The sequence below is a fragment of the Melopsittacus undulatus genome, chromosome 8, assembly GCF_012275295.1.
Source record: "Melopsittacus undulatus isolate bMelUnd1 chromosome 8, bMelUnd1.mat.Z, whole genome shotgun sequence".
NCBI lineage: Eukaryota > Metazoa > Chordata > Aves > Psittaciformes > Psittaculidae > Melopsittacus > Melopsittacus undulatus.
The window spans coordinates 43,296,877-43,310,679 of NC_047534.1; the positions used below are offsets into that span (position 1 = coordinate 43,296,877).

At 38.1% G+C, this 13,803-nt stretch overlaps 1 protein-coding gene across 1 annotated transcript in view; it reads right to left on the bottom strand.

The window, feature by feature from the left end:
* Positions 1–4,880: 4,880 nt before the first annotated feature.
* CERS6 (ceramide synthase 6) overlaps positions 4,881–13,803 on the bottom strand; it is a 122,727-nt gene continuing 113,804 nt past the window's right edge. The window contains exons 9-10 of the mRNA XM_034065680.1: positions 13,130–13,286; positions 4,881–10,156 (exon numbers count right to left, since the gene is read on the bottom strand). Of these exons, the coding sequence (XP_033921571.1) occupies positions 9,995–10,156; positions 13,130–13,286 (319 nt within the window). The 3' untranslated portion in view covers positions 4,881–9,994. The remainder of the gene's footprint in view (positions 10,157–13,129; positions 13,287–13,803) is intronic.

The following is a 13,803-nucleotide window of genomic DNA, read 5'->3' on the forward strand; positions in this document are numbered from 1 at the left end:
AAGTGTGTAGTAGGTTTTTGTATGACCTATGTATATGTTAAGGTGGCTATGCACTGAAATGAACTGAAAGAAGATAACAATTAGTGTTAATTTGATTTCCTTCCTCTTCAGTCACAGCATGTTGAACAATGCTAATTGCTACTGACATACCTCATTTGTGACTGTTAAATGGGCAATTCTCTATATGGAAACATGTTCTTTGACTGACTTGCCTCAATGGATTCTTTTGCACTGGCTACTGGATCATGGGCTCAGTTCTTCACTCCCCAGTATCTTCTGCACCACAGCTCCAGCTGGACTAACTGGCTTGACAGAAATAGTACTGTTGAATGAAAATCAGGTATACATCAATATTGCTTTGAGTTAAAAGCGTGCTACACCTGTTACATTGATGGCATTTATCAGAAAGGATTCCAGGCATTTAAGAGCAGACTGCATGTGCTGACTTTTTGGCTAAGAAGGTAGACCTGATAAGTGGTGACCTCATAGGTGGTATATTGTCTAAGTTAAAGCACAATGCTTTCACGTACATGTTTACCTCATAGATTAAAAATAAAACATGCAAGTAACTAATAATTAATTTTCCAAATGAAGCTAATGAGACTGTCGTTGTTCAAGCCCAGCTGGCAACCCAGAACCATGCAGCTGCTTGCTCACTCCTCCCCTTCTTTCCCCCTGCTCCCAGAGGGATGGGGTGGAGAATTAAAAGAATGTAACTCCTGCTGGTTGAGATAAGAACAGTCCAGTAACTAAGGTATAACACAAATCACTGCTGCTACCACCAATAATAATAATGATAATGTATTTACAAGGGAAGAGAATACAGCCACTCACCACCCTCCAACTGATACCCAGCCCGAACCAAGCAGTGATCTGGCCCTTCTGGGTAACTGCCCCCAGTTTATATACTGGGCATGACATGCTGTGGTATGGAATAACCCTTTGGCTAGTTTGGGTCAGGTGTCCTGCTCTGCTTCCTCCCGGCTTCCCCTCCTCCCTGGCTGAGAATGAGACTCAGAAAGTCCTTGGTCACAGTAAACATTACTGAGCACCAACTGAAAACATTGGTGTTATCAGCGCTGTTCCCATGCTGAAAGTGAAAAGCACAGCACTGCACCAGCTACTAAGGAGAAAAATGACTGCTACTGCTGAACCCAGGACACTGACACAACCCCATTAATGGAAAAATAATGCATCAAATTGGTAATTGTATTCTTTTAACATTAGTCTTCAGTATCCTCATGACTTATTAGCCTGCATTTTTCTTTACTCAGTGCAAAGGCAGACAAGTCTTCTGATTGACAAAATCATGTTTCTGAAGGAAAGAGGGAAAACCTCTTTTGATATGCAATCTTCAATGCTCTCAACTGTAATTCTGCAGCAATTACCTGTCATTTTAGGCTCCAGCCTTCTCTAAGCAGCACCCATAATTCTGAAGTCTGCTTGGGACTGTGTTACAGTAGGGACCACTTTTACTAAGTGCTCTACTAATGGCATCACAATGAATCAGAATATGAAATTTACAGCCAATGCAACTTGTCATGCAATTTACATGAGAAAGCTGGTTTGCTTTCCTCAGCTGCTCCTGCTGAAGTTTCTCTCAACTGTCATGTCTCAACTGTATTATTTGGTGCAGAATAAGCATTAAAATTTTGCATCCAATCTTGCTTTTGATCATGCGTTAATCCCATCCTGGTGGCAGCTGATGTCATTGCTAGCAATCCATTTTTCCTCTCCTGAATCATGTAGTTTGCAGTTTATAGTAGCTACCTGTCAAATCTTACAGATGTAAGATTTCTCCCATGCAAAATAGCTTTGTGCTGGATACTTGGACTAGTTGCTAGAGTAACGTAGACCATCATAGCTTAACTATGAGAAATATCAATGATTCACATGCTCTTTGCTTGATGGAAGCTGTTTCTAGTCTGGACAGCAGTTCTGGCTCCTTTTTCCATCCACCCGGTCCAGGGGGTACCACAACTTGGGTCACCACTTCCTCAACACTGCTGAAGGACCAAACGTTGGACCTTTAAGCGATTTAGAATACTACTGTGCAAATCCTTTTCTGGAGCTAGCATATGGATTAGGTTGTCCCATAAAATAACAGCTACGGGCACTCATCTCACACAGAGATCGTTCAGTGAGAAACTGCATATAAAAATGAGATACACTAACATCTACTATGGCTGAATTAAGTTTAAACTAAAATTAGATAAGAGACTACACAAATATAACTGCAAAATAGCAAGCCTTTTTGGTAAAAAGCAGCTCTTTCAAGGATACTTTAGGAGAGCAACAGTAATTAAAATTGCTATTACTAGGAGTTAAAAGGGAAGGCTATCTTTAAAAGAAGCTCAAACACAGGACAGAAAGTTGCTAGTTAGGTTAATGCAGGAGGGAGCTGATGCAATTTTATTTACAGAAGGTTCACATTCCATCTTTGAATTTCAGAATGATTTTTTGATGTGAGGAGATTGCATAAAGTTGCCTAGTATAGCAAAAAATGCCATTGCCATGCAGGTGTACAAGAGCCTTGCTCAGTCCCATTTTGGAAAGTGTGAAAAATTACCTGTGTAGTATTTTCTACACTTCGCTTGAAGGTACAGTGCTGGTTTTCAGATGTTTAGGAAAGGGTATTAATTTGGGAATATAAATATATGTTGCCAGCAAGCAGCATTAAAAAGTACATTAGCTTTTCATCTAATTAGTGAACTATAGCACTAACATTATAACTTGATCATGCTGCTCTTGCAGGTAAAACTACAAGAATCAACTATGTTGCAATATCTATATTGCACTTTCTAGTGACTAAAAGCTGATGGTGCTGTGTCACATCTAAACAATTGTATTTGAAAGTCAGAACCTTACAAACACCTCAGTGTTGCACACAAGTCTGCATTCAAGCAATCCCTCTACAAGAACCATCAATGGCTTTGCAGACTCATGGCTGAAGATAGGTATAAAACACTTTTTTCTCAAGTGTTTTTTATCCTATAGTGACAAAGCTACCTTCTAAGGTACTAGCTGGAAGGTGTGAGAGCCTCCTGTGGGCACTGTTGTCTTCTACTGGCAAAGCTCTGCACAGATGAGCCTGGCATGGCACACACTTGGAGTACACCATTATTCTACCTAGTCAATGAATAGTTACCATTTTATCAATTTGCTTTTCACAGATAGGTTTTGGATTATTGGAATTCACTTTTCACAGAACTGTAATCTCTGGATTTTATAGTCTAGGAGGAAAGGCAGCAACTGGTGAGAAGTCTAGACATGGCATGTTTGCCCAGTGTGAATTCCAGCTTCACACCTGTTCTACATACCAAAGTACATTCAGCATCACCCATACTTTCTGTGTTCACATTCTAAAATTGCCCAGCATGAGAACTCTGTAGAAAACAGTCTACAACAACCATATGACAACCACCCTGCACTCTTCTATACCTGAGCACAAGTTGGCATTCTGCTCTGTGAAATCCACTGAAGAAGGTAAACCAATGACACAGGTGGACAGTGTAAAATCTGTCAAGGGACAAGACTAGCATCCTGCAGAACAGGGCACAAAGATGATCAAAAAACCCAGCAGAAATTATGGAAACAGCAACCCTCCACCCACACTAGCAGAGCCAGGACTAACAGTATGGAATGAGAATCCCTCCTACACAGTCCCAGCCTCTGTTCATCACAGCATGAGGAGCTACCATGCCATGTGGCAATTTGCCCATCTGGCACAGTTAAAACATTTGGATTCCTTCCACTCACCTTCTGTACCACAGTAGACTGTGCCATCACCTTTTAGCTCTTCTAAAGCAGCACAGACCACCTGTCATCATCTTCTAAGAACCACTGTGTTTCTTGTACAGAAGGACCTTAACAGACTTAAAGGCAGTACATCAAAAAATTCTTGCTGTTTCACATTATCCCAAGCCATCTTCTGTACACAGTGGTACATAAGTTGAGGGGTATATGCGGAATAGGAAGCAAAAGACATTACCACATAATTAAATCTCATCATGAATCTCTTCAATACAGAATTTAAATGCCATATTAAATGCACTACAAGCTTCTTATTATATATTATCATTGAGACATATTAATAACTACAGTAATTAGTTTTTTAAACATAATGCAAATGCCCAGGTTTACTTCTCTTCAGAACAAAACTTCAGCTGATGAGTGGAGATTCTTACATTACCAGTATTTGCTTTATGAGAACCGTTGCATCAATTTTCTGCTGAAGCTGTAGGAATGTTTTAATGCGTTCCATTTCTATGTGCTTCCTTCGTCATCTTTGAATGCTGCATCAGAGCCCAACTGACAGTTGTGTTTTGAAGGCTATACTTTGGCAAGTGTATGAGAGCAATTCCAGCTCAGTGCATTGCTACTCATGGATAGCTCATTGTTTAAAAAATACAAAGCAAAACCTGTATTCCTGTTCATAGTAATGAAAAACCATAGAATCCTATCATAATTAAGCAAGCTGATTTGGTCTATTCTAATAGAAGCAGTCTGAAAGATGCAGCTCTCTTGGCAAAATCAAGAGCTGCAGCTTTACTTAGGAGAACCACTACATAAGAGTGGCCCTTCTTCTCTTGCTTCCAGAAGTGGTTAATAGGTGCTGCTTTGCAGATGGATAGTTTACTAGAAACATCTAAATGAACATTTACTTATAAAAAACTCTGACCACTCTGTAACACCCACTGTTACAGTTTCATATAAGAAATAACACAAAATACTGCAGTGACTAATTCAGACATACTTGGATCTGTTCCAAAAGTGCTGGAGTCTGCAATGTGAATAACAATCTTTGAACTAAAGCGAAGGAATTTCACAAAAATAAGAAAACTGACACTACATTCCTAATACTTATGTTTATTATGAAAGTGTCTCCAAATAAAAATAGCCCACAATACTGATTAGTTCCAGAGTTTTCATGAGGAATCATTATTTTCTATATTTAAAAAAACCCAAACCAAACCAAACCGAGTTAAACACAAAATAACTCCCAAAGTTCTACACAACAGCTATACATGAAAGGACTTCTAGTTAGCATATCACTGTGTCTGGGACAGTTGAATTCCTACTCACTGCATTTCTGAAAGAGTTGCTCAAGCACAGGATTGTCATGAAAACACAGGTGAAATAGTGTCATCTGCCTCACTCTGACTTGCAACAGGCAGTCAACATGCACAGTATGGTATGAAAGCTCATGTAAAAAAGTTAAGACTGCAAGAAGCTGAAGCTCAACAGGAGCCAGAAAATGTGTTTCATTTCGCAGATCATTTTAGGTCATGTAAGACAATAATTTTTATCTTTTGTCTGACATGTGTAATCATTGACACAGCTCCAAAACATGTTTTTCCTCCAGGTTTTTTTTTCTGTAAAGCAATTTCAAAGACTGAGAGCTCTGTACAGACACAAACTCTGTGTTTTCATTGCAACTACAATCAGAAATCTTTACAATTTGAAGGTCATACACCTACAGCTCTTTTCCAAAATTCCATAAGTGCTTTTTAAAAAAGAAAAAAAGAAATTAATAAGGTTGTCTTACTGAAGTTCCCATTAGGTCCCTGTTCCAAATCAAACCAGTCAAAACAAGTAATACCAACTGGCTTTGATCTATGATTTAAAGGCAACTGTAGTTTGCAGAACAGTGCACTTAGGCCTAATAGGGTCTACATTACAGGAAGGGTAAAAAGTATTTGATAGCTCCTCTCGCACAAATGTCACAACAAGTAGACAATAAGAGACATACAAAAAAGAATTGTAGCAAAGAGATTAAAAAATACCAAAGCATCAACTGTAGAAAACAGTGGCAGCCCATATTTCTCTGAGAATACAGAAGGCTGCAATAATGAGAAGATGAATGAAACGGGCATTAGGCTTCCTACTAGAACACCCTGTAGAAAACACACATGGTGTCTAAATCAACCAGTGAATGATCATCACTGACATTTACTGCAGGGTAACAGCTTTCGCCCCTGTGTCCTGTTCAGAACCAGAAAGTGATTTTCACCTGAAACAGATTTAAGACAAGAATCACTTCACAGTAAGCAAAGCTTTAGTGCACCTACTTGGACCTCAGAAAAAGGATTTGGCATTGACGGTTGCACAGATTGGTCACAGGCTGAGACAGACACATATGAAACTGTTACACCTGTTCCAATTCTGCTGGAATAATTAAATAACACACAGAAAAAGCTACAAAACGGTAACAAGGAAAGAGCACAGGACACTTTGGTATTTTAGAACTAGCACTATTTAACATTGATCAAGATCCAAAAGACTCCAGTGTCCACCCTTGTTGTTTGATCACATATTCCTACCATTTTCTGCAATGTTTGTTTTTAGCTTTTTATGAAAAACAAAACAACAACAACCAAAAAAACACAACAAATAAACCACCAAACAAACCCCAAACCACCAAAACCTCACTTTTCGGTTGTTTTTTGATTTGTTTTGTTTTGTTGGTTTTGTTTTTTTTTGTGGTAGGGGATACAAAATATTCCAATATGGGAAATGCTAAACAAAGGGAGACTTGAATCTTACTTTATTCTGGGCTGGTTAGGGAGAGTTGAGAAATTCTTACTATTTACTAATAAACTCTACATATCATGTCTTACTTTTTCTACTTCAACATCTCAACCACTGTGTCATGTACTGTACTATAAAAAGGGAGCATAGAAGTTGAAGACAAATAGGTTATAGAATAAAACCCCTCATTTCTAAAATGACTAAAATGACAATTCTACAAAAGGTACAAACACACAGAACCTTTTAAGATCTTGCATTCAACATGAACCATCACAGTAATTTCAATCAATTGCCAGGAATACATGTAATTATCCTCTAAATACTTGATGGCCTCCAAAAGCACCTTGCGAAGCTCTTTAGAAAAGAAACAGATTCTACTGAAAAATGAAATAGTTGCATGACATTCTCTCTGCAGAGTGGAAGAAGATACTGAAAGTTTTGACATCTATTGGTTAAATCAATGAATCTAAACACACTGCCACTTATGATCACTAAAACACTTGGTCCTTCCCACTGGAAAAAAAAAAGTGTGATTTTTAATATTCATAAAAAACTCTGCAGCTTGAAAGTTTAATAAAGTTCTTAGTGCTTCCTTACTCTCATCCCATTTCCCCAAATGTGTTTGAATCTCCCATCCCACCTATTTTCCAGACATACCTGTATTAAGTTTATTCTAGGCTGCTAAGAATGGACTCCAAAAAGCCAGGTTTATAGGAGATAACTCACTGGGAGTCAGCTGAACCATGGCAACTGTAAACATGCTTTAGTGCATCATAAATGCAACTGAATTTAAACCTCAAAGAAAGTTTCAATCCAAGTTGCAAGCAAGGACACACTAAAAGCATATGTAACCAGGAATCGTAAATCATCTCAAGGGTTGTAGCCTTGACTGCACATCTGAATCAACACTATAGAGCACAGCTGGGGAGGACCAAGAGGTACCAAAGGTCTCCTGCCTTTTGCACACAGACTGTAATTGGGAACTGCTCTCTGCCCTGGTATAAACAACATGGTAGTACTATGTATTGTATGTTGTCTAAGTTGATACTTCAGAACAATATTCAATCCCCATGTAAGACAAAGTATTTTGCCAGAATGCCATTTTTGTAACCAGCTTTGCAGAAGGGAAATGGTCCGGTGGAAGTAGTAATTAACACCATGAAAGAGGTGTGTTTAAACTGCTATTCTCAATTACCCTCTTAGCAAGTCATATTTCAGAAATTATAATGTTCATCCACTAATATCCCAGGATAATTTTGGTTTAAAATCTTGGCATTATCCTGACAATTATTAAACAACTGTCACTTCAAAACTTTCCATGACAATCAGTGTATTTTCACATGTATAACCTGCCTTGCAGATAACTGTAAGAAATCAGAGGCCCAGGAGACAGATGAGAAAAAAACAGAGGCAGAGAAACTTTTGAGGGAGAAGATTTGAGCAAGATCCCCTTGTTCAATCAGATATATTCATATAAGCTATGCAACTGTTGAATTTCAAGTTTACCTGGCTTTTTCAAAAGATGCTCTGTAGGAAGTAAAACTGACAGCTCTGCTTCCATGATTTACAATTTCTCAATTTTTTATCTCAGTGTTTTATCTTTATCTCCACCTAAGTGGAGGTACATTTTTCATTCATGCCATTCTGCCCTTACTTTTAGCACATTTTTTAATAACACACAAGGTCCCTATGGATAATAGAGGTTTCAGTAATTTTCAAGTGTGACAAATCTCAGTTTTTCAAAAGAAAGAAGTGGAAACACAACTTTCTTCAATTGAGTTGTATAAAATAGAATGTTCAAACGTGTTTTATGGCATCAGAAACCATATGCATTTTTCTATTTGCATAGGTGGAAGGAATTAGAAAGATATCCTGTCTTAGAGTTCCAGCTGAACACAGCACTCCAATCCCTTTCTATATAGAAGACACATTAATGTTACATTTATTTCCTTCCTTTTTTTAATTTTTTTTTAATATATGTACAGTCTTTGGTCTGTAAGCACATTGGTTCTGTGTGCACATACACAATACTGTTGAACAGGAGGTTGCATAGAGTCTGTTACCCAAGAAACTCACCTACTTTTGGCACTGCTGTCACAAATCCCAGAAAAGCATCCCTCAAAATTTGCATGATCCTTAGCATCCTACATCAAACTTTGATCTAGAGACTGGAAGAAGTGTGTACATAATGTTTAAAAAGATATTTATTTTGGGTGTTAGTTTGTCTTCTTTGGGACACAGTTTGTAGATCTTGGATGAAAAAGGAGTGCAAAATTATTTTACAGACACCCTTATTTTATTTGTAGATGTGATGAAGTTCTGCTGAGTGTTCAGAGTTTGCTGTGATTTATGTTAAGTGAATTTTGCGCAAATTTCCATGCATTTAGAATAAACTACTTCTAGTAATGTATGACATTCTGCCTTCTCTCTCGTTACCTTACCAAGAAAGTGATGCAATTATAAGAACGATAGCTAGACTGAACTGTGTCCAAGGAAGCAATGAATGTGTCATCTGCTGGTTTTTCCATTACACCCCTGCTCTCATCCACCTGAACATGCAAGAACAGTTATAGAAGTGAGGTCTGGATCCACAATGGTGCACTTGAACAAACAACTTTCAACATGGAATCTCTGCAAAAAGACACTACTATCTGCAGAGGTCAAAAAATGCAAGGGAAAAGAAAAAAGAAAAAAAAGAAGAAAGTGAGAATGAGTTTATCCTAACTGTTGACATCAATGCTTTTGGGTATTTGCACAACAAATCAAGTCTACTTCTAATGCAATTAACCACCAAATTGAATTTTAAATTATGCTAAAATAATATCCTACAATTACCACAGTTTTTTTCCCCCAAATTGCTAATTGCCCACATTACCTACTATTTAATATATCAATCCAGTGTTTAAAAACTTTATGTTGGAGGAACGGCCACTGTGATTTGATAGGCAATTTCAATACCAGCACTTTTAAACACAAAGATAGCAAAAATATCTGAAGCAGATCTAGAATATATAAAGCTATGCTCTATCTTACTGTAAGTAACAAATCAAGCAACTATTACTTATAGCAGACTTGGCAAAAGCAACAGGGATGGACAGAAGAGATCTGAGTATAATGCTCTTCACTACTGAGAATCCCAAGAGATAAAGTTCGAGAATGGATATTCCCTTTTGTCCAGAAGTTCCCAAAAGAATACAAAACAAATAATATTTCAAAGACAGTACAAGTGAAAATAGTGCTCCCACTGTGTCAGTTACATACACATACAGCATGCCTACGTATACAGAATGGCGTGTTGTCTTCATTCACAAACAGGAAATATGGCAGTGCGCTATCAGAATGCTTTGATACTCCTAATTTTTTCTGATGCTGAGATATATGAAGAAACTGCATTCACAACTTATAATTTACTTCCAGTAGCAAACAGTTCTTTCTGTTCGTGCCTCATGATTGAACTCAAGTATTAATGCTCCTCTGAGCAAGTGCCACCAGTGAGATACCCGTTTGTCCCGTTGGCACCGCTGGTCCCATTAGTGGAGATAGTGCTGTGTTGGGTCTTTGAACGAGGTACTGTTTCTTCCTCATCTGAGCTTGACTCAATGTCACTTCGATCATCCTTTGCTACCTGTAGAATTTGTCAAAGAAGCAAGCAGTAGGTCATTGTAAGAAAACAACTGAGCTTTCTTGTTCAAGAGAATCTGGGAATTCAAACATTTTTTAATTTGAGCTTTGAAGACAATCTCAACTTTGATGCACTTCTCTGCCTTTGCCTGCCTGGACTCACTTCAAACACAGATGTCTGAACACACATATGGTATATGCAAAGGCAGAGTGAAAACTCTGCACTGGTGGACTGCAGGTAGTATGTATAAACCCCAACATCAATGGAAATAGGCCTAAAGTCTAAGCTACATGCAGCATTAAAGATGCAGCTTTCCATGCCTGCTTCTACCTGTTTCTATAGCTGACCTTCTAATTTGTTCAGAATTTGTTCACATCCATGCTGTGCCAGTTGCCACATTGGGCAATTACAACTGACTTCAGCAAATGGACGTAAAGGGTGCAAAACACACAGCAAGCCTTTTTCCCAAAGAAATCAAAACTCTTAAAGAACAGGGCCACTGAATGTATTTTTTTCTTACAGTAATCTTCCTCTACTCCTGAAAGCCCTCATGACAATTCTGCTCTCCAGCTCTCACCTCACAAATAGCCGTTTGCTTTGGGGTACCCAATGTATCCCTGCAATATTGTAACACCTGAGTGACACTGTTCTGCTTGAGAACAGAGAAAAAAGAAACACACAAGTTCCATATCTCTCCTAACAAATAGTTTTTAATGTCAATGTCTAGCAAGTCTGCAATTCTGACAATGTGAAACTAGATTTCAGCTGGAGATCAGAAATGTGATTCCATACTTACACAGCTTCAAGTAACAGATTACTTCAGTCTCTTTCATATAAAGTGACTTCAATATTAAAACTGTTGGGGATACATAAATACACTGAGAATTATATTTTTATCAAACAGAAGAGAATGGGCTGAGTACAGGGTACTGAGTGTCTGTGATCAACATGAGAGCAGACCAGATGATTGAAAAATTGTGTCATCTTAAATTCTCTTAATATATCAGATTCACTGCAATTCTTTGGCTAAGGTTCTGCCCTAAAGCCAAACTATCAGAAGATTTTATGCTGCAGCCACTTCTTTTAACTATGTGATCTGCCCTCCTTACTTTTAAAATGCAGCAACACACCAGGGTCTTTGGACCTAAAACCTGGTAAGAATGCAACACATCTTGCAGTACTTTGTTCTCTTTGTTTATCCTCAAAAGAACCCACTGGACTAATTTCTACAGGAGTCTAGAAAATACATATCTAGGTTTATAAAACTCTTAAGCATAACAGTGAGTAAGGAACAGATGATCAGGATTAGTTAACAATTTAATGATAATTGATTTATCAGCTGAGCTGTTCCAGAGGTGGATACTAGTAATACAAAAATAAAACAATAACTTAGGATGAAGATCTACTGTAAATTATTTGTAATGTGTTGAGAAAACACTGCTTATTTTACTGCAGGAATGAAAAGAATGGGGCTACAAGTGAGGAAGTAAGATCTGAAGGAAGAATCTTCAGTGTATATGTTATACATCTGCATCTTTAACCTGGTCACTGTCCTATTCTGAGTGTCATACTGCTTTTGTACAACCTAAATTTTCTCCTCTGCAATTGTTTGAACTACAAAGTAGAGGACTTATGCTCTGAAGTATGCTTCCTGCATGGTGACAGAGCAGCTGCTTCTGACATACCTGTGTAAAAAGATTTGTAACATAATAGCACCCAAATGCTACAGATAAAATGGGTTTGAATGGTATTGGGCAACACATACCCAAGAAGTAAAAATGGACTTTTAAGACAGCCTTAATTTAAATATTTAAGTACAAAATTGGATAAAAATACCAAGCAGAAACCACAAATTAAAAACAAAAAATCAACAAACCACAAACACCAGTATTGAACAGAATAAATTTTTAACATAGTAAATTTAAAGAAACTTACATGCAAGGGGTTCCACTTCCCAGCCTTCCAGCACAGCACAAGGGAAAGGATAAACAAGCAGAGTAAGAGAGAGTATGAAGCACCCTTTGAAGTCACTGGTGTAATTCAGACAGGACAGCTGAGGCTAATAATCGCTAAAAGCAGAGGAGACTGAAGTATGGCTTCCAGGCAAAATACAGTTCATGAATGCACTGTCTTCCATACAGAGTGAGTGGCAGACTCTGGGCTCCGTCCAACGCAAGGCTGAGCTCTCCAGTACATTCATAGAAAGCAGTTTTCTGCAGAACAATCCCATTCACTTCAGGGGTGGTCACATGTCTAAAACATCTACTCATGCACTCTACTCTTTAAGGACAAAATGCCCTACACTTCACATGATCTGTAAGTGTTAGTGCTACCATCTAACTGTGAGTGTCATATCTGCATGGCAACTGTAGTGGTGCTAGCATTTCTGTGAATTATATCTTCCTGACAAATGTAACAATGGCAGCAAGACACTAAATTTTATCCCAGTCTTTCTGTAGGACTCTTAGAAAAAAACACATGTAGCCCTTCACAGAACCTCCTTAACACCAAAAGCCCAAAGAGGCTGTGATTTGTAACTGTGCCACCAGCAAAGGCAGCAGGTTTTCAACTTGTATTAGTATTACTATCACTACCAGCTGGAAAATGAACACTTTGCTAACAACTATTATAAAGAATAAAGCCAGAACTGGCAGCCCCAAGAAAGCAGCTTGCCTGGGTTTGGTTTTTGTTTCTTTTTCTTTCTTTAATCCAATTTCCCTAATATAATTTGGTTCAGTGTACCAGATTCTAAAGGAGAAGTGTGGAAGCACATAAAATACAATCACTATAAAAGGTATAATCTTGCTAGAAGTGGAATAAAGTTACCATGAAAGGAAAGAAGAGTTCACATAAAACAACATGTATCTTCAGCAATGTGTTATGGATTAGAAAGAAAAAGTAACCACAGTGAGTAACCCTGTATTGGTATTGAAAACATTAAAATCCTAAACGTGAAATAGAACCATTCTGTCTTACCTTGCCCTTTGATATAGCTTTGTAGGCTGCCTTTATGATTAGGTAAGACCAAAAACAATGCAGAATTTGAAGAATCACAAGCAGCACATTGAAGACCCACAAGGCAGGAAAATTGCCCAGAGCTTCATACAGTTCAAACAATGTTGTGTTTAATATCCTAGAACAGAAAGGGACAGAAAAACAGTAACGCTTTCCTTAAGCCAACAACCTAAAAGAACCCCTTTTAAAATCAAGATAAGTACTTGATTAGACAGGATCCACAAAGACAGTTTGTTCTCAGAGTGACTTGGACTGAATTTCATGGGTGTCTCCAGAGAGAAACAACATAAAAATATTGCTTACAGTGTTTAACTTAATTTTGCACACCTCAGAACGATCCTCAGAGTGCTTGCATCAGAACCCCTCTCTCCCAAACCCAACCTCAAAGCTGATGGGTTTGTTTTAGTGTACACAGGTATGGATGTCTTTGCCCTCTTGGTATCAACAATTTGAGTGATGTGCTGTGTGGAACTGAAAACAGTCTGAGACTGCTGTTCAACTGAAGTGAAACTTCATCGGCATGTGAAACAAAGGCACATGTGTGTCAGGATTCAGCCTTCTGCAGGATTTTCTAACAATGGGGGACTTTGGCTGAGTATCCCCACATAAATGCTCAGCACCAACAGGAATTCAAA